General features: G+C 58.3%; 1 protein-coding gene across 1 annotated transcript; it reads right to left on the bottom strand.

Annotated features, from left to right (window-relative positions):
- Positions 1 to 166: 166 nt before the first annotated feature.
- On the bottom strand, positions 167 to 16197 carry DHX33 (DEAH-box helicase 33). The gene is made up of 12 exons (XM_058705348.1): positions 15858 to 16197; positions 13659 to 13819; positions 12815 to 13042; positions 12512 to 12682; positions 10044 to 10229; positions 9337 to 9448; positions 8208 to 8367; positions 8027 to 8115; positions 7042 to 7169; positions 6403 to 6606; positions 4649 to 4735; positions 167 to 1669 (listed from the first exon to the last, which is right to left on the bottom strand). Exons 1-12 carry the CDS (start codon positions 16111 to 16113, stop codon positions 1361 to 1363), a joined length of 2091 nt encoding a protein of 696 aa, XP_058561331.1. The 5' UTR covers positions 16114 to 16197; the 3' UTR covers positions 167 to 1360.
- Between the last annotated feature and the right edge of the window lie 5313 nt (positions 16198 to 21510).

Below are 21510 nucleotides of genomic sequence, written 5' to 3'. Positions count from 1 at the left end.
CTTTTTGGAAGCTACTGACCCCTGACTCCTGCCCAGAACACAATCCACATTTCTGGGAAGTGTTCTGGTACTTACACCGGGACTAAATTATTGCAGGTTAAGCTTCCCTTGCCCCAGAGAACACTCTAGACCGAATTCGCTGAACAAATTCTGAGGAACATAATCACCCACTCCCAATTTTTTTTTTACCAACATGATTCATGTTTTATTAAAAATACAATTTTTTTCTTTTACCAAGTCAGGCTGAACATCCCAGGCCTCTATTAAGAAATGAAAAAATACACTTAAAATTTTTTCTGAAAAACGCGTCAGAAAGTAACCGTAAAGAACAAGGCGGTCAGAGGAAGGCCGACTAGAAGTCTGAGAATTCAGTAAAATGGGGCATCTCGGACCTGTGGGACCCTATCTGGCCCGCACGTCGCTATTTCTAACGGAAGTCTGTCCAGGTGCCCAGACGGCCCTCACGCTGACCCAACACGCGGGCGCTCGGGCTCGGCCGGTGCCGGAAGCCGGGCCGGATGGGCGCACGGACAGATGGACGGAAGGACGGACGGGTGAGGCCGGAGAGCGCCAGCAGGACGGTCTGGGAGAGGGGCCCCTGGGCCCAGAGCAGACTCACCACAGCCGCTGAAGCGTCTCTCGGGCGGTGTGGCCCCTGCCTAGAAACCGCACGGCCCGCTGCGCGAGGAACGACCGAAACCCCACGCATCCCGGTTTAGAATGAAGCACGACAGAAAGGCTAACTCGGCCTCCTTTAGGGCAAAACACCGTCTGGGGAAAGATTGCTTGCTTCCCATAATGAAACGGCTAAGAGCAACCTTTGGTGTCTTTTCCCTTCTCATGACACGGGGCAGGGAGGAGACCGTGGAGACCCTGTGAGTCCCCCCTCACCCCCGGGGGTGAGGCTCACGAGGGAGGCGAGCCCAGGAGCTAAGACCGTGGCATTTCCCTCCTCAAACTTCTACGGGAGTTACAGACAGACGACAGGACAGCTGAGCTCAGCGACCTGCTGGGGTCTCTTCCAGAAAGTCCTCTCAGTCACCAGGACCGCGGGGACTCTGGACTCGAGTCCGTCAGGAGAAAGCAGTCCGCTGGGCGTGACGGCTCATCGTGGGCCAGGTGGGGACCTGGGCACCCCCCTTCCACGCTCCCCAAACCCGAGCCTGTCGGCACCGCTCTGATCACCCCACGTGGCGGATGAGGAATGAGGCTCGCCGTCACCCAGAGCCACAGAGCAGCCGCCGAACGCAGGGCCGAGGTTCCCGCCGCGCGTCCGCGGTTCCGTCTCAGCGCTTGGGACAAACACGCTTCGAGCTCCTGGCGGTGGGGCCGGCCGCCCTGGGCCCCCGAGCGCAGCGGCTCAGTCTCGGGCAGCCCTGAGCTTCCTCCAGAAGTAGTCGGGGGCAGCCTCGTACAGCCAGTCCGCGTCCACCACGCACAGGCCCCGCATGTAGCACCTGTTGGTGTGGAGCAGCTCCGTGTACACGACGCAGGCCGGCCGGCAGTGGAAGAGGACGGACGAGGGGTGGACGGCCACCGGCTGGTGCGTGTCCGTGGTCGCGTAGGTGCCGTCGGGCTGCAGCTCGGCGGTGCTCATGAACAGACTGTGGGCCAGGCAGCGGCGGATGCTCTCCACGTCCCCGCGGGAGGACACCATGGGCATGGACATCTGTCTCGGGAGGAGGAAACAGAAAGGCCGGCCCGCGGTCAGGCGCAGACGCGGCCCGCACGCCAGCCCGGCAGAGCGAGCACTGGCGGGCAAGGCCCCAACCTCTGCTGCCTGGGACACCGCGGGGCCGGAGGAGAGCGGCCACCGGGAAGCACACGGGCCACCAGCGCTCAGACGGGCCGGGGGACCCCGGCCCGCTGCGACCCGGGACCCGGGGGGAAGGGCCTGGCCCTCTCACCCCCAGCGCGTAGGGGCTTCCTCACTCGCCTTCCTTCCCTGGAGCAGGGCTCCGGCCCCGCCTCCTGCACTCAGCCTCCCCGCACCGGTTCTAGAAGATCCCTGCCCCTCCCCCCCTGCTCCCGAGGGGAAGTCCGGGCCTCCGTCAACCTGCACGCGCCCCCGGGAAGGTCACAGCACCTTACACCCTAGGCCGCAGTTGACCAGACCGCGGGTGGACACCTGCCTGACGCTGCAGTGCCGGCTCCGGTGTTCCAGGCATGGGGGGATGGGGAGGGATCTCCTGGGATGGGGAGGGATGGGAAGGGCGGGAAATCTGTCCGCTCTGCTGCTCCCGTGAGCCGAGGCAGAGGGCAGAAAGCAGGGGGAAGAGGGGCGTGCAGACAGAGGCCAACTAGGGGACGAGCACCCGGAACGTTCCTGGCTCCTGGCAGCGTCCTCTGCTTCCCGCTTCCTTTCTGTCCCTCTGGGGCTCGACTGTGTCCATAGGCTCCCACAGAAACCGTTCTATCCCCACTTGTCCCTTTAAGATGGCTCGAGGGGTGGGTCGCCTGGGTGCCTCAGTCGGTTAAGCGTCCGACTTCGGCTCAGGTCACGATCTCGCGGTCCGTGGGTTCGAGCCCCGCGTCGGGCTCTGTGCTGACGGCTCGGAGCCTGGAGCCTGCTTGGGATTCTGTGTCTCCCTCTCTCTCTCTGCCTCCCTCTCCCTGCTCGTGTTCTGTCTCTCTCTCTCTCTCGGTTTCTGTCTCTGTCTCTCTCTCAAAAGTAAGTAAGCATAGGGGCGCCCGGGTGGCTCAGTCGGTTGAGCGTCCGACTTCAGCTCAGGTCACGATCTCGCGGTCCGTGGGTTCGAGCCCCGCGTCGGGCTCTGTGCTGACGGCTCGGAGCCCGGAGCCTGCTTGGGATTCTGGGTCTCCCTCTCTCTCTCTGCCCCTCCCCTGCTCGTGCTCTGTCTCTCTCTGTCTCAGAAATAAACAAACATTAAAAAACTATTTTCTTTAAAACAAAGATGGCTCGAGGGGTTTGTTTTTTGCAAACTGCTGATCCCCGCCTGACGAGACCTTCTTTCTCTCCTCTGGGGACACGGTCAGCTGTCGCCACCTCCAGGGAGCCCCCGAGTCCTGCAGCTAGCTGTGGTCTCTCCTTCCAGGCGGCCTGCTCTGGCGCCCACCGGCTGTGATTCGGGGCAAATACCTTCACTTCTTTAGGCTCTAGTTTAACAGGAATAACACAGAACCTCATCAGAGCGAGATGGGGATTTCAAACGAGCAAATGCGTGAAAAGGACTTAGAACGGTGCCTCGTGAGCGCTTCACAGACCACAGCCACACCGTTACCGCCGCCAGACCTGCCCTCTGGATTGTTCCCTGAGAGGAGGAGTGTGAGGCCCATTTGCAAAGCCCAGGACCCCGACCGACGCCTGGCGCGGAGGCACCACCGGCCGCTGACGCGCCCTCAGTTCAGGACGAGGAGCTGCCAGTGACGCCAGGGAGAACCCGGGGAGCCACGGGACGGCCTGGCAGGATGACTGCTCAGGAACAAGAGGGCCCGGGAAACCACGTGAGATACGGAACACGGCAATCACGACAAGAAATCACCTAACTGCCAGCGACGGGCGATGGCACCAGACGCGGGCCTGGGGACGGGGGCGGGGGGGACAGCGGCCCCCTGGAAACGCGCGGACACGGCCTACACTGAGGGGCCGTCTCGGAAGAGGCAGGGACTTCCACCACGGAGTTCGTGACCGCTCGACCACGGGAGCGACCACGGGAGCCGCCGACGTAAGCCACTCGCCTCTGCGGGAAGACGCGGAGTGTCCTACAGCCGTCGGTGTGCGCGTGAAAGGACTCGGAAGCCACACGGGCTCCGAGGGGGAGCACAAGCTAAGAGAACACTTGGGGGGTGCGACCTCCCAGTGGCGAAATACGTGGGACGCGGGGGCGCGGTCACCACTGCGGCTGTAAACCCGAAAACGACGGAACGCGTGTGCCAGCCGCACTGAAAAACGACCTTGGGGGGCGATCTGGCGGGTGTCTCGCAACCTAGATCCCACCCGGAGGTTCATTCCGCGCATGAAGCATGGATATGTGTCTAGGAAGATGGTCACCAGCACTTGGGTGAGTGTCGCGCGGGGCGCGAAGGATCTACGCCAGACTGCTAACCCTGGTCTGTCTTTGGAAGGGCAGGATGTGGGAGAAGTTGCCTCAGCCCGTCTGTGCCACTGTTTTCCGCGCTGTATCGACTTGTAACAACCAAGTAATCTCAACAAAGTAACAAAGATATTCCCACCAAAAAAGTAAATCTCAGAATTGAAAAATAATTTTAAAGTTTATAAGCGCTGAGGGGCGCCTGGGTGCTTCAGTCTGTTAAGCGTCAGACTCTCGGTTTTGGCTCAGGTCACGATCTCATGGTTTGTGAGTTCGAGCCCTGCATCAGGGTCTGTGCTGACAGCGTGGAGCCTGCTTGACATTCTCTCCCTCCCCTTCTCTCTGCCTCTCCATTCAAAATAAATAAACAGAAAATTAAAACAACAACAAAAAAAACCAAAACAAAAAACAAGGCTGCAGAAAACAGACAGAAATGGTGATAGGTCAGACTGTGGGTAATATTTACTTCCTTCCTTATTTCTACATTTCCCTATGATGAGGCTTTCTCTCGTAACCATTAGCAACGAGCAATTTAAGACTTCCTGCCTGGAAACAGGGACAGGTTAGAGCCCCAGAGGCGCCAGGAGGAGAGGTACCTTCAGGCAGATGTCCCTCAGCTGTGCTCGGACTTCGCCTGCCAGCATCACGTTCTTGCTGTTGACAAAATTCTCTTTGCACCAATCCTGAACAGGAGAGAGAGAGAGAGAGAGAGACGTCACAACCCTCACGCTTCTGCCGAGGGAAAAACGCGACAGGACCCGGAGAACAGCTGAATTCAGAGGGAGGACTTCAGTCAGCAAAAAACAGTAGAGGAAAATAGGAAAATAGCTTTATACCAAAAAGCACGAACCATAAGCGGAAACAGTAACACCTCAGAGTGAAACTAAAACTGTCCTCACGTGGGGGCGCCTGGCTGGCTCAGTGGGTGCAGTGTGCGACTCTCCTCCATGGGGTCGTGAGCTCGAGCCCCATTTGAGCCCCACGCTGCGTGTAGAGACGATTGACAAAAACGAAACTTAGAAAAAAAGTCTCCTTATGTCAGGTTGCCATAAAAGAGCCAGACTGGGGTGTTCGAATCACTACAGCCGATAAAGGATAAATCACCTCCAGAACAGATTTAAAAAGCTTCTCCGTATCAATTAGAAAATGACCAAGAACCTGGCAGAAAAATGGGCAGAAAAGACGACGCACAGAAGAGTTAGTTCAAACGTCCAATCATCTTCTGCCAAGGACACCGTCCCCTGAGGAATCGCGGCAAAGTAACGCAGACGCGATTCCGTCTCCATCGACCAAGAGTCAGGACGGCGAAGCGGGGGCTCGTGTCCACGGCCGCGGGCGGATGACCAGGGAGGACGGGCCGCGGGGAGACGCGGCGCTCACGGTGTGGCACGTGGGGGCTCCGAAGCGAAAGCACACGGTCGTGTGGAACACGGCCGACGTCAGGACGGCAGTGACAAGACGGAAGGACGGGACAGCGTTTTCTGTCCTTAGACATACACTGAGGCAACTACAGAACACGTCTGCAACTCCTAGACCTGAGAGGGGCTGTTCAGAAGGGACCGTGCCCCGACACGGAGTCAGGGCGCGCACATGGGCACCACACGGGTCTCTCTGAGGGATGGAAAGACGGACCCGAGCGTCTCCGAAGGCGCGCATCGGGCCGCCTCGCTCGTGGACAGGGCTCACGTTAGCGCTCGGGTTCGCTAGCGAGGGAAACACAACAGGATTTCTGCTTTGATGGAAAAGGGCGAAAGGAAACAGCTCCGCGTCTGCTCTGCGGGGGCCCCTTAGGAGGCAGCGCGCCCGCACCCGCGCCCGCACCGCCAAGCTCCCGGCCCTGGAACTCCGCCTGCGCTTTACCTGCGGTACTCTGAGTATCCGTTAGCAACATGTGACCTCACGTATCAGGAAAGCCCCAGAGAGGCTCCTGTCGGGGTCTGGGAACCCACAAGAAAGTTCCATATAAACTAACGACTGCTTCTTCACTTTACGCCCCTTCGGCTTAGGAAACGTTTCGCAGGACGCGCTACTTTCGGATCCTGGAGAAGATCCAGAAGGGCGCTTCCGTCCTGTCGGAGGAACCAAAACAGCCTACGAGCAAAAGCCGCCATGAGGAAAGTCAGGGGCAGGCAGGGAAAACACATTTGTGGCTAAGAAGCGCGGTCACCAAACACGGGGAACTTGCCCCCTCGGAGCACCAGTTCCACAGAAGCAGGACGGAGGCCTGGCGACCCCCGTGCGCAGGCGCGTCGGCACCCGGCTCCGTGGGAGATCCTGCCAGAGAGGAAGGATCTCGTGCTCCGATCTCGAGGCGGGAGGGAGGCGTGTTCGGGGGAGACGCGAGACTGACCTTGTTCCCGCCGGCGTTTCTGAAGGCCCGGTAGACGTTGAGCAAGGTGACGTGGTCACCCTCGCTGGACACGAACTTCCTGTGGACGGCCTGCACCTCATCCCGCCGGGAGGGAGGGTTGCACAGGATGCTGTCCACGGACAGCAGGGAGACGATGGTCAGCATCTCCTCCGTGCAGTGGAACTTGGGGGACAGGAGGATGGCCTGCACGTCGAAGGCACACACGGCGTGAGGCACGGTCTCCCCGGCATCCGGACACGGTTTTTGCGCACGTGCATGCATGCGCGTGCGCGCGCACACACACACACACACACACACACACACACACGCTCGCGCGCTTCCCTTCCGAGGCCTCGCGGGGCACATGCTGCCCGAACCAGGCCTACCTGTGTTCACGTCACTGCACGTTTTCGTAGAGCCCGTGACTGCCCTCCCGCGGATTCCCACGTTCCTGATGGGGGGGCCCGTGCTTGTGCGGGTCTGAATGCGTGTTCAAACACAGAACGGGAGTCCGCGTCACGCACGAAGCACGGTGTGCGGATGAAGCCAGGGGCGCCGCGGTGAGCCCTCTGCCGCGCGAGGGCCGGCGTGCAGCGGCGCGAAGGGGGACCGAGGCCGGGGGGGGGGGGGGGCGCTCACTTTGGCAAACCTGGGCTCTAAAGGGAAAGCTGCCATCTTCCCTCCGAGCGGAGTCAGGGTGAGCTGCTCGTCCTTCCGCTCCAGGGCTCCCAGCAGCTCCAGCTGTGCCACAGCCGCCTGAATGTGGTCTGCAGACGGGGACAGAAGAAGGAGTGACACGTCGCAGAGACGAAGACGCAAGCCGCAGCATCGATCACAGCCACCACTGTCCCCAGGGCTAGGCCGCTAACGCCATCGCTGCCTTCTAAAGTAATGGCCTGTGTTCGGTAGGATGTGTGTCACCTTAAACCCAGCTACGTCACACGCACGAATCCCGCCCACAGGTACACTCGTATGTGGTACAGGGACCGGTCTCTCCAGAAGCAGAGACTCCCAGGAGCACCTGAGGGGCTCAGTCGGTGAAGCGTCCGACTTCGGCTCAGGCCACGATCTCGCGGTTCGTGAGTTCGAGCCCCGCGTCGGGCTCTGGGCTGACGGCTCAGAGCCTGGAGCCTGCTTTGGACTCTGTCTCTCTCTCTCTCTCTCTGCCCCTCCCCTGCGTGTGCTCTCTGTCTCTCAAAAATAGATAAACGTTAAAAAACAAAACAAACAAAACCAAAGAAAAAGCAAGAAGGGGACGAGAGAGGGAAAATGGCTCTTGAAGAGAGCCAGCAGCCAAAGCCACCGTCTGCAAGAACCCCAGTGACCTCCCTCCCTCCAGGGGGACCGCCGACAGAGGCCAGGAACCCATCAAATTCTAGTCCAGAGCAAAGAACCTTTCTGGGCCTTCCGCCGGCCCTGGGAGCCGCTGCAGCTCCCGGGACCCCCCCACCGTTGTGGGACCCCCGCGAGGACGGCTCCCGGGAGAATCTGTACCCTCAAGATCCGCGGGCGCCCCCCGACAGCTGGTGCTGCCATGCGACCACACGAAAGTAAACAGAGAGCCCCCCGGATGCTTCCTGGCGAGTCTACCGTTTGTTGTAGGACCACGCGGACAACCGCCTACCTGGAGAGGGCTTGGACATGAAGTCGAAGGTGAGCACGTCAGGGACTTTCATTGCCAGGAGCTGCAGCATCACGCCGGCCAGGTTACACCTGCGAGGAGGGAGACGCAGGTGGCCCCCGGGCTCCAGCCGGGGGGGGGGGGGGTGCGGGACGGCGGCAGGGCGGGAGCGCCGGGGGCCCACCTCTGGATCTCTGGCACGGTCATCTTGTCAAACTTCTCGAACTCGTCCTCCGTGTACAGCCGGTAACAGACGCCACTGTCCTCCCTGCCGGCCCGGCCCGTGCGCTGCCAGGCCTGGGTCTTTGACACGCGCTGCACGGCCAGCACCTCCAGGCCGCCGTCTGCGGGGAGAACGGCCGCGTCAGAGCCACGTGCAGCACGCGAACCCACCGTTCCTGCGGCGCTCCTCAGGACGCCGCACCGGGGGTCCTCCCTGCCACGCGAGAGTCCGGAAAAGTCCCGGCTGCACTGGAGAGCGAACCCAGACTGCTCAGCCGTGGGCAGCGCGAGGCGTGTTGCTGAAATGGCAGACGGCCGCGTGCGTGCTGCAGGGGCCGGGACCGCAGCCCCAGGCTCCGGCTGAGGCCACGGACTGAGGCTTTCCCGGGGCCCGGGAAACGAGGGTGGCCGGTCACCCTCCCGATCAATGCCTGGGGACCGGATACGCCCGGTCCTTTGTGCAGCGCGCCCCCTCCCACCCGGCCCCGGCTCTGCTTTAAGAGGGAGGCGATGTGATGGTGTCACTCCCAGGAGCAGACGTGACGAACGTCCTGATTAAGGTGTGTCCTATGGCAAGCCTGGGGGACGGGTCCTTCCACACGCCACCCCTAAGAACACGTGTGTGAAGGTCCGCGCCCTCGGATGCTGAGCAGCGCGTTTCGATCAGGCTTTTGGGAGCGATCGCTTCCGTTGCCTCTAATCCTCTGTGGACTGAAGCAAGGTTGAGAGCAGATGGGACCTGGACCTCAGGCCGGCTTGCATTGCACACGCTTGGGGATCAGCTAGTGCCTCCCCGGCCCAGGGAGGCTTCCTTCCTAGGAAGCCGGAGCCCAGACGTCCCTCCCAACAAAGGTCCTGCTGCGGGGTCAGGTCGTGCCCGGCCACTCCTCTCAACCTGGCAGGACCTGGGCTCCCGTCCTGCCCTGCCTCGCCCTCGCTGCTGCCGCAGGGCCGCTTCCTGGGGCACAGGCTCCCTCGCGCCATGCGCCCCGAACCCCCGTCGACGGTGGCGAGTCTCGGCACAAGGCGCTCACTGGGAGAAGCCGGGGGGCTCGCTGCGGGGAAGGGGCGCCCGCGGGCTAGCTTCTCACCGGGATTATACTTCTTTGCTTTAACCATGCCCGTGTCGACTACGTATTTTATTCCCGGAATGGTTATGGAGGTTTCGGCAATGTTGGTGGAAATGATCACTTTGCGACAGCCCTGAAAGGAAGGAGAAACCAGAAAAGGCGTGTGGCGCACACGGATTCACAAGCTTTAGGGCATACTCCTCACCATCAACCTCCACGGTCCATCCACAGTCAAGAACCCACGGTGTCACTGTTGACAAGTAACCACTACAGATGGGGGAGTAAAGCTCATTCCGAGGGGACGAGACGCAGCGGACCAGGCGGGGGTGGGCTGGACCCCTGGCCCCGGCGGGGACGTCCCGTGTGCTCCGCCTCCGGGGGCTGCCGCGTTTACGGCAGAACGGGATTGCCACCTACCTCGTCAGTTCTCCAGTGGGTGAGGCCGTGTGCGCGGGGCGCACGGGGGGCGTGGGCGGCGCATACGCGGGGTGTGCGTGGAGCGTATGCAGGGTGTACACAGGGCGTACGTGGGATACACGCGGGGTGCGCGCAGTGCCCGGCACGGCGCCCGGTGCCCAATGTCGTGGGCGAACGAGGCCGGTCCGTGTCGGACTTGGGGGTGCTGCCGTTCACGTTCCGCCCCTGCCCCCGCCCGCACACGACAACGGTCTCCGTGCTCGTACGTCGGCGTGGGACCCGCCTGGGGCCCAGGACGGCGGCGCCCTCACCTTCGGGGCTCCCTGGAAGACGCGGAGCTGCTGGGCGTAGGGCAGGGAGGCGTACAGAGGCAGGACCAGCAGGGAGGGGCAGCCGTCCGGGAGGTGCCTGGCGATGTCTCGGCAGATCTTGCTCGTGGCTTCGATCTCCTCCTGGCCGGTGAGGAACACCAGGATGTCCTGAGAGGGGGGGGCCTCCTGCGGAAGGGGAAGCGCGGGATTACCAGGTGCCGACCAAAGCACAGCCCCGGGGAGCAGGAGAGGGGTCAGTGATGAAGCTCCCGGGGTTATCTTGTTAACGTGGACAACATGTAAATGAGCCTCGACGTGGGGGTCTCCCCTGGGAGGGCAGCCCCACCAGTCATGCACGAAGCCAGGACGGCGGTGAGTGTGTTCAAAAGCCAGCTGAGGCAATACCGGGGGAAGGTCAGCAGACGGCAAGGTGACAGGACAGTACCACGAAGGGCACAAGCCGGCCAAGAAACCTGCAGAAGGCTCCCTCCTTCCCTGGAGCCGGCCAGACGGAAGCCACCTTGGGGAAACCGTGGCGGTGGGGACGGCCAGAAGCAGTCGCGCGGGAAGAGGAGCCCTCACTGAACGATGCCTCCCCAAAGCACGGTCGCACGGCCAAACGATGCCGCACGGGGGCAAGTGCCTGAGACCCCGGACCTAACGGGCCGTCACCTCTGCAAGGTCAGCAGCGTCCAGGCGTTAATGACATACTCCTGCACACGATCCTTCCTGCAAGTCTGTTCAGGTATCTTAATCAGCAAGATGCTTATGTGACGAGGTAGCTGAAAACGCCGAACTGCGGTAAATACACGCGCGCGTGCGTCTATATGCAAAAACGTGTGTACGTTTACGTGTGTGCATGTGGCTTTTACAGCCCGGTACTAACAGGACAAATGTTCACAAGTACACACAACGGGACAAATCTGAGACAGTCAAAACCTCATCCGTGGGACTCATCAAAGCCACCATGGAGCCCGAACACACCTGCAGCCACCACTCAGGACCCATCCTCCCCGAGCTTGCTTTTTGGCAGGTGGACGCCTTCCTTGATCTAAAGGACAGTGAAGCGGTAAGCCCAGAGCAACAAAGGCAGCAGAGGAGGAAAGGGATCAGAAGCTTCGCCCTGTTCTGAAAGACGAAGGAGACGGGGAGTGAATGGTGTGCTGGACGGAGGCGCTCCAGCCGGGAAGCGGTCTGAAGGGCCCGCGGCCACCGGAGATGGGTCCGTCTCCCCGGAGAAGGAAGGCCCAGGACCCGGCAGTGAGGCAGAGGCGGGTCAGGGGAGGTGGAGCCGAGGGTGGTGCGGGCGACCCCGTGCCCTCCTCCACCTACGAGGGAGGAGGCTGGGAAGACACGGGAGGCAAGAATGCGGTTCGGCCCAGAGGTGTGGCCGAAGGAAGAGTCCAGACGGATGCACAGAGCAAGAGGCGGGGAGGCAGGTGTCTAAATCCTCACCTACCGCGGCAGGAAACTTAAAACACGGCAGGAGCAGCATCGGCGGGTAACACTGCGAATAGTAACGTGAACCCAGAGGAAGCAGTCAGGGGACCGAAAGACGGGATCTGGAACACGGCACTAAAATCAGCTGCCGGTTTCACGGTCCCTACACAGCTAGCTGCTGACTTTTTATTTTATTTTATTTTTTATTATTATTTTTTTTAATTTTTTTTTTTAATGTTTATTCATTTTTGAGACAGAGAGAGACAGACCATGAACGGGGGAGGGGCAGAGAGAGAGGGAGACACAGGATCGGAAGCAGGCTCCAGGCTCCGAGCCATCAGCCCAGAGCCCGACGCGGGGCTCGAACTCACGGACCGTGAGATCGTGACCCAAGCCGAAGTCGGACGCTCAACCGACTGAGCCACCCAGGCGCCCCGCTGCTGACTTTTTAAACTTTAAACTACACACTCACCACTTAGATTGGAATAAAAATTAGTTTTAAAAAATCTGCCTCTGGTTTTCTCAGAAAGTTACGAGTTTTATAAGATAAACAAAAAAACGAGAGGATTTAACCACTCAAACTTCTGAGTAGGTCTTTGATAAGATGAGAAGAAATTTTGACATGTTTCTCTAATTCGGTTTTCCTAAAAGAAAAAAAAAAGCCAAAAGCTCCAAATGGCAACCCGTTTTTGGGTCGATGCCAACTTTTTTAACAACGACGTGGCCAACAGCAGAGAATGTAGCGTCTCACTGACTTCCTCCCGCTACACGTCATGCCCTTCTTACTGGGCCTTTCGATCAGTCTGCTCTGACGGGATGTTTCCTGGCTCGGCTGAGGCGTGATGCCGGCACAGCGGAGTTATTCTTCTTTTCAGGGAAAATAAGAATTGCCATAGAAAAGAACAAGAGGCCGGACAGGCCCCTCGTCTCAACGGCACAGCTCGTGGGCTGTCCCGGTCGGTAGCTTTTCTCGTCCAGGCGGCATGGGGAGCCAGACCTCCGCGGGGCCTGCCCGCACCTGCCCGTACCTGGTGGATCTGGAAGACGGAGACCAGAGCGGCGTGCAGGTAGTCCTGCTGAGGCTGCTTGGTGTAAAACACCTGGATGGGATGCTGCCGACCCTCCAGGTAGAGGACGGGCGCCCCGCCGAAATACTGCGAGAACAGATCCACGTCCATCGTGGCGGACATCACGATCACCTGCGTCCGGGACGGAAGAGGACGGTGGGGAAGCCACACCGGGCCGGCCTTTCTGTGCCCTCCCCGTGACAGTGAGCCTCCCCGCACTGGCAAGCAGAGCGCGGGCCCCTCTGGCAAGCGCACCACACCTACTTTGAGAGGCAGCCTCCCCAGCTCCTTCCTCCGCTTCTGCGCGGCCTTCACGACCCCGAAGAGCACGTCCGTGTGGACGGTCCGTTCGTGGGCTTCGTCCAAAATGACACAGCTGTACTTCCGGAGCAAGGAGTCTGAAATCGCTTCTCGCAGAAGCATGCCGTCCGTCAGGAACTTGATCCTGGTGTCCTCGGAGCTGATGTCGTCAAAGCGCACGGAATAGCCAACCTGCGTGGGGGATGGTCCCACCGTCACTCGGTGAGCACCCGCGTAACCGGCGCTGAGCAGGCCCTTGTGTCCTCACGGGGGACGAGGCCAACGCCGACCCTCCCCTGCTCCCTTGGGCACAGACAGACAGTGGACAGGTCCCTTTAGCTGCGATTAGGATACACGTTGCAAGGAACCTAAAATGGGGCTACTTCCCCAGGTACTTGATAATTTTGAGTGACGCTTCGTACAGCTGGGAGAAGACTGGAAGGTTCTCAAGTGCGTGCGTGCACAAGCACACACAGAGCTGACCTACACACGGTTCTGGGGCTCACTCCCAATACCCATATATACGCTGTGTGTACGTATAGACACATATACGGACGAGACAGTTAATGGAGTCACTGAAGCCTGAAACATGCTCGAGGAAACAGCTATCCGACTTGCCAACAGATTGTGAGAGCAAAGTGCATGGCACTGACAGCCCGTCGGCCCTGCGGTGTGTGAGGGGCTGGAGAAAGACTCGGGGACAGGCCTAAGGACTGTGGCGAGAGCGGGCCTCCCTGCACAGGAGTCTTGTCCGGAAAGCACAGCGCGGGGGAGCGGGCGGCTGTCGTTAAAGGAGGAGGTGACGTACCAGCTTCCCGAGTTCAGTTCTCTTCTCGTCCGAGACTCGAGACGCAAGAGAGACGGCGGCCACCCGGCGAGGCTGAGTCACGGCGATGACGCCCTGGCGGCCAACGCCCCCCTCGTAGAGGTACTGCGGGAGCTGAGTCGTCTTCCCAGAGCCCGTCTCCCCTGAGAGAGGAAACACGTCTCGTTTATGTGCAAACTAAAACAAACTTCACCAAAGTCGGGAGAAAAAGATAAAACACTGGATGGAAGTTGACAGAGCCGAGAAAGCCACGGGACATCGGGCACTCGTGTGTGCTGCTGGTAGAGTGTTAGGTGGGACTGCTTCTCGGAAGGCCGAATTATGTTCGAAACATCTTTAAGATGTGCGCACCCTAGACCCACAATTCCGCCTGCAAGAATTAGTTCTGAGGAAATAATTAAAGATGTGTGTAAAGGTATAGTTTCAGAGAGGTTTTATTCAGCTTCGCTCATGACGGCAAATAACGGGAAACAACACATATGTTCAACTGTAACGAACTACAACTGTTAAGTAAAAAAGAATAGACGAGGGGTGCCTGGGTGGCTCAGTCGGTTAAGCATCCGACTTCGGCTCAGGTCATGACCTCGCAGTTTGTGAGTTCAGGCCCCGCGTTGGGCTCTGCGCTCACAGCTCGGAGCCTGGAGCCTGCTGATTCAGTTCTGTGTCTCCCTCTCCCAAAAGTAAGCATTAAAAAAACAAAAAATTTAAAGAAAGATCATAAGCGAGATGGACCACTGGAAGCCACACGCACTCCTACACAGCAGCCACTGTCCTTTCTTTCAGACCCCTGGCCCGCACCATTAGGCAACACCTGCCGTGGCCACGTCTCCCTTGCAAACTCCACAGGATGAGTCAGACCGCACCGCCTCCCAGCACTGACCACCTTACACTGTGCAGAAGTGTCTACAAGTTTCCATCCTCCATGCCAGAAGCTCCCGGAGGGCAGAGAAGGTCCCCACCTGCCTCTTCCCCGGATCTGAGCAGCAAGCACACCTTATTTCCTGTCCACGTGGGTTCCTTGGTCCCTAAGTAGAACCAAGAACTCAGGAAACCTGGGCATCCCTCCCTCCCTGGCCACCGAGTCTTCCACCTTAGCGCCCAAAATCCAATTATCCTCGCAGGCTAACAATTTGATTTTTCTGCTGCACTCCTTCTGCTGAACCCACCGGGCAAAACCCCAAAAGTGGACCAACGTCTCCCCGTCCATCTTTTCTGCTCCTACACCAGGCGACTGAGCATTATTACTAAGGTAAAATCACCCATCTGTGCAGACCGAGACCTCTGTGAGCTGGCAGTGGGGCCGAGGCACGGCTGTCGATCCCTGTTCTTGTTTCTGCGGCCTCCCTCTGTCCCCATCCTCCCCCCAGGGCCTGCCTCACGCCCCGTGGCTCCCAAGCTCAGCAGAGCTCCTGCACCTGTTCCACACGACAAGCCAAGTCCCCCTCCCCTACACACTCTTCCCCAGCCACATCCATGGTCACCTCCTCTCTCCAGCCCCCAGCCTGCTGGATACCCTTCCTCCTATTCCAGGCCAGCCGGGCATCTAGCCCTTGTGTCCAAGTGCCCCCGCTTTGGCAGCCCCCCCCCCCAGTCTCTGCTCTATTAGTGCCCACTTTCCATCTTCAGCCTCCCTCTCCACTGAGCGCTTCCTCTCGAATCCCTCAGCTCCCTTCCCTTTCTCCAACAGGAGCCTGCTCTCACTGCCTTTCCTCCCTCACCCCTGCTCAGCCCAGTGACAAATGAACTCCCACCCGCCACAGCTCTGCTGAAGGAGCGCTCGATGGGATCTGCGTGGTTGCTCCCTGTGTTATGGGCCCTCGCTGGGGCATCTGTTCCTCTGGCTACGCTCCCCGAGATCTCCTTCCTCCCTCTGAAGCTCATCCTCTCGGTGCCTCCTGAGTCTCCCCTGCAGGCGGCTCCCAGGCAGCAGGCTCCCCCCCACCTCCAGGCGCCGAAGGCCCTCCCTCGGGCCGCCTCCCACACCTGCTCGGACCCACACTCTTGCAAGCCCCAAAGTCCCCCGCGCGGCTCTCCGCCGGGCACCTCGGTCGCTGCCCCCCGGGCTGTGGGCGCCTCCAGAGCGGGGCTTCCCCCCCCCCCCCCCCGGGCCGCTCCAGGGCTGGCTCTGAGACGCAGGCCAGGGCACCTCGGGCAGCCGGAGAACGAGGCGCGGCCACTCACCGATGAGGACGGCGCTGTCCAGGTTTCGGAGCTGGGCCAGCAGCTGCCCCCGCGCCTGGAAGATCGGCAGGCTCCGGCGCTGCCGCTCCACCGCCTCGGGGTAGGGGCTGGCCGCGGGCTGGGCCAGGGCCGGCTGCTGCTGCCTCCGGCCGCCTCCGCCGCCGCCCGCGGTCAGCAGCATCACCACGCGCCCCCCGGGAGGCCCGCAGCCCGGCCGGAACCTCTTGGCCGGCGGGAAGCCCGCCTCCTCCGGCATGTCGGGCGCGCGCGGTGACTGGAGGCCGAGGCCCCGGCAGGCGCCGGCCAGCGCGCACCGCCCCTTCCTGCCGGGGCTGCCGGCGACCACTGATGACCTCACGGACGCCACCGGCCTTCCGGGCGGGCCCGCGCCCCCCAGCATGCACTGGGCGCCTGGGACGGCGTGCACGCGACGGCGGGCAGAACGGGGCCCGTGGTACGACCGCGAAAGCGGCCCGGAGCGACAACAGCGAGGGGCGGCGCGTAAGGTTCCGCTCGAACTTCTCCCCACCCCCGGGATAAAGACGACGATCTTCTGGACAGTGTCGGTGTCCAGATGAGACTGTGTGCTTCCAGTGAACGCGCGTTTCCCCTTCTCTGCCCGCGGCAATCCCCGCTCTGCTTACTTTTGTAAAATCTGAGAGCAGAACGCCAACATTTGCATGATTTAGTCCTCTCCAGGTGTTACGTGGATGGTGGCCCCGGGAAGAAACCGAGCCCCTGAAATTCCTTAAAGTCGCCCAGATGTGGCCCACCTCGCGTTACAGAAGACGAGGGCGTTAAAGCACATGCTCTATGATGGTCGAATATTCTCAGAAGACTGTCCCAGCGGCCCCGGTCCTCTCCCGTCCGAGATGCAGGCCCTGAATCTGCCTGCTGCCCTGCCGGTCCTCGGCTGTCCCGGCCGGACTCTCAAGGTCTCTGGGGGCCGCCCGGCCCCATCCCACACACGCCAGTAAAGGCGGGGAAAAGGGGATACAACCGGCCCCTCCTTTGCGTCCTAACCCCAAAGCTCTGGGATGCTAACCTACCCCCAGAAAGAGGCAGGCAGCTGAGGGCAGGGAATGGGATTTCCAGGGAATTCATCATAAATCTTCCACCCGCCCCCATGAGGGGCCTCGGGCATCTTCTCAAGTCCAGCTCCAGGAAACTCGTCCTATCTGTAAACGTGTGAAAAATCCTCCAGGTAAGAGACCATTTTTCTCCAGCTACCCATGGTGCAGGGATCAAGGGTGAGTGAAAATGTGCATGCTGAATTAAGAGCAGGTGCCTGTTTAGAATAAATTGGCAGAATTTCACTTCCTGCCCCTGAATATGAACTTGCACGGCAATCCGTGCAAAGGGACGAATAAAAGGGAAATAAAAGGGAAATAACTTGCTCAGGCTGCTGTAACTGAAAATAGCACAGACTGAGGGCCCTGTAAACATCAGAACATTACTGCTCACGGTTCTGGAGGCTTGGAAAGCACCCTTATGGTTGCCTTCTGGTGAGGGCCCTCTTCCTGGTCCGTTGATGTGTCCTCACCCGGTGGGAGCCAGTAGGGGTCTCTCTGGAGCTGTTGGTAAGGTGTTAATCTCATCATGAGGGCCCCCTCCTTATGACTTAAGTACCTCCCAAGGGTCCCACCTCCTAATATCACATAGAGGATTGGGATTTCAGCATAAGAATTGGGGGGGGTGGGCAGGGCACAAACATTCACATCGTAGCAGTAACTAAATGTTAATTGTCAAATTACGAACCCTGAGTATGTAACAGATGGACATCAGTCCTTTTTCCCAGGGTGCTTTCCCCAGACTAACCTAATGGAGGAGACATGTTCCTAATGATTTCAAGAGTCTGGGTACGGGGGCGCCCAGATGGCTCAGTCAGTTGAGCATCTGAGCATCGGACTCTTGGTTTTGGCTCAGGGCCTGATCTCACGGTTCGCGAGTTCGAGCCCCACGTCAGGCTCTGTGCTGACGGGGTGGAGCCTGCTTGGGATTCTGTGTCTCCCTCTCTGTCTGCCCCTCCCCTGCTCTCTGTATCTCTCTCTCTCTCAAAATAAATAAACAAACGTTAAAGAAAAAAAAGAGGCCAAGTAGGTAATAGGAATGAATGAAATAACTTCTTGATAGAGCACATGGCCTGTCTTAGAGACCTGGCATTGCCAGATCTCCCTATGTTTTTCAAGAAAAGCCCAAAATGGAGATTTTCACGTGACATTTGTCCGTGTTAAGTGTTGGCTCAAGTTTTCAAAATGGTGCAGGAAGGCGGAGTAAACCGCACGTGGAGGTAAGGCATTCACGGGCTCCAGCCTGATGGCCCAGCTATTCTGCAGCGTCACAGCTAAGAGCTGAAAACTAAATTCCTACATAGGCACCACCCACACCTCCCGCCCCCATCATCGGAGTCTGAAATCTGCTGTCCCTCCCAAGGAAGTCTCGTGGTTAACGTTGTTTGCGTATGCAGACGATCACAAGATAATAACCGTTCAGAACGTCCGGGCTCTGCTCCCAGGAAGTGAATCGTCTCGTCTGGGATGATCTGTGGACTGGCTGCTCTTGTCGCGATCGTAGCAGCTGGTGGTCAGTGTGGTTGGCTGGCTTGCCCGACCACCAGACCGCTGCCCTTAATCATGGTCAGTTCTCTGTCCCACTGAGACAACCCTGAGCCTCCTCGGCCGCTAGTCCAAGTTTGCACGTACATACGTTGATCCCTCTGTAATTAAAAATACCAGATAATAGTTTGCTGATCGAGAAACAGAGCACGTATTCAGCACCCACGCACCAAGCCCTGTGCTAGATACCGTGGGAGAGACAAAACTTTAAGACACGGACCCTGCCCTTAAGGAGCTTACGTTCTCACGAGGGAGACGATGCGTAAACGTTTAGCAGCTGCAGCAGTACGAGGCGATATATACTTTGGTGTAAGAGTACGTTGTATGCACTCGAGGGATTCAAAGAAAGACCATGGAGTAGGCCTTAGAGTCAAGATTTCTTGAGAAGCCGGGAACAGGACCAGGCCTTGAAGAGACTTCGGTTCCCAATAGGTAGAAATGGGGGCAGGGTTCAGAGGGAGACAGACACTGTGCTTTTGATACGGGGGCTAAGAAGCCACCATGAATTTCTGAGCAGAGAAGGGGCTTGTGCGTATTAAAGTTCAACGACTTTAATGCAAACTCATAAAATGCGCCAGTAGCTCAGGGGATGTCCCATAGCACCGAGATCCCTGGCGGGATCGTGACCGGCGACCGGGATGGCACTCACCTGTCAAACGCAGGCTGTCAGGGAGACACGACAATTCCAGGGAGCCCCTTACCCAGCGGCTCAGTTATTTCCTAATTTCCACAGACTCCAGACAGAGCGAGGGCTTTGCTGCCAGGATCTGGGACTTGGGTGCTCTCTGCTTAGAGACCACACAAAAGGATGAAAGATATTAGGATCCACGAAGGTACGGAAAAGAACACGCGTGGAAGACAGAAGTGAAAGAAATCCATTGTGCAGAAAACACCCCAAAACGCATAGAAAATGTTTCTCCTGGTCAGGTGCAACTTACACATCCATTTGTTTTAAATGGATGTCTACTGTATTTCTACGACAACAAACTGACTTATTAGTGCTTTTCGGTGTCACTGGTAGAACCCAGGAGTCCCTTCAATTATATGTGTCGGGTAAATTGGGCACAAGATTCCATATACTGCGTATCGATTCCCACTTTCGGTTGACATGCATTACAAAAAGCAGGGTGGTCTGTAAGAAGCAAGACGGAGGGGAAAGCTGGAGAAGTGAGACTTTTCCTTGTGCCCAGGCAAGCGGGGGTCAGGTGACAATGTCGGTGACTGGCGTCACCACTGCCCAGGACACGTCAGAGGTGCACAGACCGGCATCCTGGGAATTCTCATCCCATAACACCACGGAAACGAAAATCCCGCGGCAGACCGCGGTTAGGCCACAGACTCAAAATCTGTTTCCTGTTTTACACCATCACTGATACGTACAGACGTTCCCTACCAAGATGAACAGTGAATAGATCCTAGGATCACAGTTTTACCACAACAGCTCCGGGAACGGGATAACTCAAAGTTAGCTAACGGAAAACAAAACTAGAGATGCCTATTTTGAGACCCGAGATAAGGAATTTCTAAGACCCTGGTTAAATTTGAGCTTTCTTAAAGACATGACAAAACTTAAGAATCCTATAAGGATTGTACATTCTAAGACTAGCATTTCAAGATTTTGGGTTTTTTAAAATTTTTTTAATTAAAAAAATTTTTTTAAATGTTTATTTATTTTTGAGAGAAAGAGAGAGAGAGAGAGAGAGACAGAGCGTGAATGGGGGAGGGGCAAAGAGAGGGGAAAACACAGAATCTGAAGCAGACTCCAGGCTCTGAGCTATCAGCACAGAGCCCGACACGGGGCTTGAACTCATGAACTGTGAGATCATGACCTGAGCCAAAGTCAGACACTTAACTGCCTGAGCCACCCAGGTGCCCCTCAAGATTTTGTTTTTTAATCACTTAGGGAAAAAAGCAGTCCCATTAACCCACATTCCATAAAATTGCAACAACCATAAAGTTATGGACACCATGTAGAACATGTGTATTAAATCCCATCACTTACTCCTGTTCTGTTTAGAGATATTACTATCTACTTCACCATCTGAAAATCCCCACCTAGGGTGTTGATTACGTTTTTTGGTTTTTTTTTTTTAAACATTTATTTATTTTTGAGAGACAGAGCGTGAGTGGGGTAGGGGCAGAGAGAGGGGAAAACACAGAATCGGAAGCAGGCCCAGATTCTGATCTGTCAGCACAGAGCCCGGTGCAGGGCTTGAACTCATGAACCGCAAGACCACGACCTGAGCCGAAGCCGGACGCTAAGCCAACTGGGCCACCCACACGCCCCCTGCATGCTATGTGTTCAAAGTATGTGCAATGATCTCTTTTCTAGGGGTGTCCATTTCGTTCCTCTGGGCTCTCAACAGCTTAGACCGGGTGAGCGCAAACCCGCTGGGACCCAGGGAGACGAATGTTCTGGACAGTTTTTATGCAATCACAGGCATTAAGTCTCTGCTCCTCTGGACCCTGTCTGATTTCTACCTGATTGTGACGGTCAACCAGATGCATGGCTCCGAAAAGCTTCTCAGCTTTTCCTGAAACAGAACGACAGAGTTAACCAGCTGGAGACCCGTGGACCCCTGCCTGACGGGCACCTGTTCATCTGCCTCCACAGTCAACATTCCAGGCCTCAGAGAGCTCTTCCTGTTGTTTTCCAAAAGGGCGGCCGTGACCGGTCCTGGCCCGGCTGTTTCTTGATGGAGAGACTCAAGCGGAGAAAATACGACGCCACACGAGCCCGCAGCCGGCCCTCCTGCCACCAGATTCCCGCTGCTACGAGGAACCCCCCCCCCCCCCTTTCTCAGCTCATCTGACCACTTGCAGTTTTGCAAAACCCAGACGGAGAACGAACTGTCTGCACGGAACCCGATCTTCCCGCTGGAGCCACGTCGTGCACGAGGACCACGGACGCCGGCCACGGCGCGCCCGCCACACGCGTCCCACGTTGAGACGGAATCCCGGCGAACGCCGCGCCGACCCCGGAGGCGCCCGGGAGGAGCCTGGGCCTGCACGAGCACCTCGTGATTCAGCGGATCGCA

This window comes from Neofelis nebulosa, chromosome 16, assembly GCF_028018385.1.
Source record: "Neofelis nebulosa isolate mNeoNeb1 chromosome 16, mNeoNeb1.pri, whole genome shotgun sequence".
NCBI classification, from domain to species: Eukaryota; Metazoa; Chordata; class Mammalia; order Carnivora; family Felidae; genus Neofelis; species Neofelis nebulosa.
Note: the sequence above shows the minus strand (reverse complement) of the source record. Positions and strands in the feature narration are given on the sequence as shown.

Coding starts and splice junctions, on each gene's coding strand:
- DHX33 (XM_058705348.1), bottom strand. CDS start 16,113: ATGCCGGAGGAGGCGGGCTTCCCGCCGGCCAAGAGGTTCCGGCCGGGC. Junction 9,449..10,043: donor TCTTCCAGGGAGCCCCGAAG/GTGAGGGCGCCG, acceptor CCTTCCTTTCAG/GGCTGTCGCAAAGTGATCAT. Junction 8,368..9,336: donor AGCAAAGAAGTATAATCCCG/GTGAGAAGCTAG, acceptor TTCTCCCCGCAG/ACGGCGGCCTGGAGGTGCTG.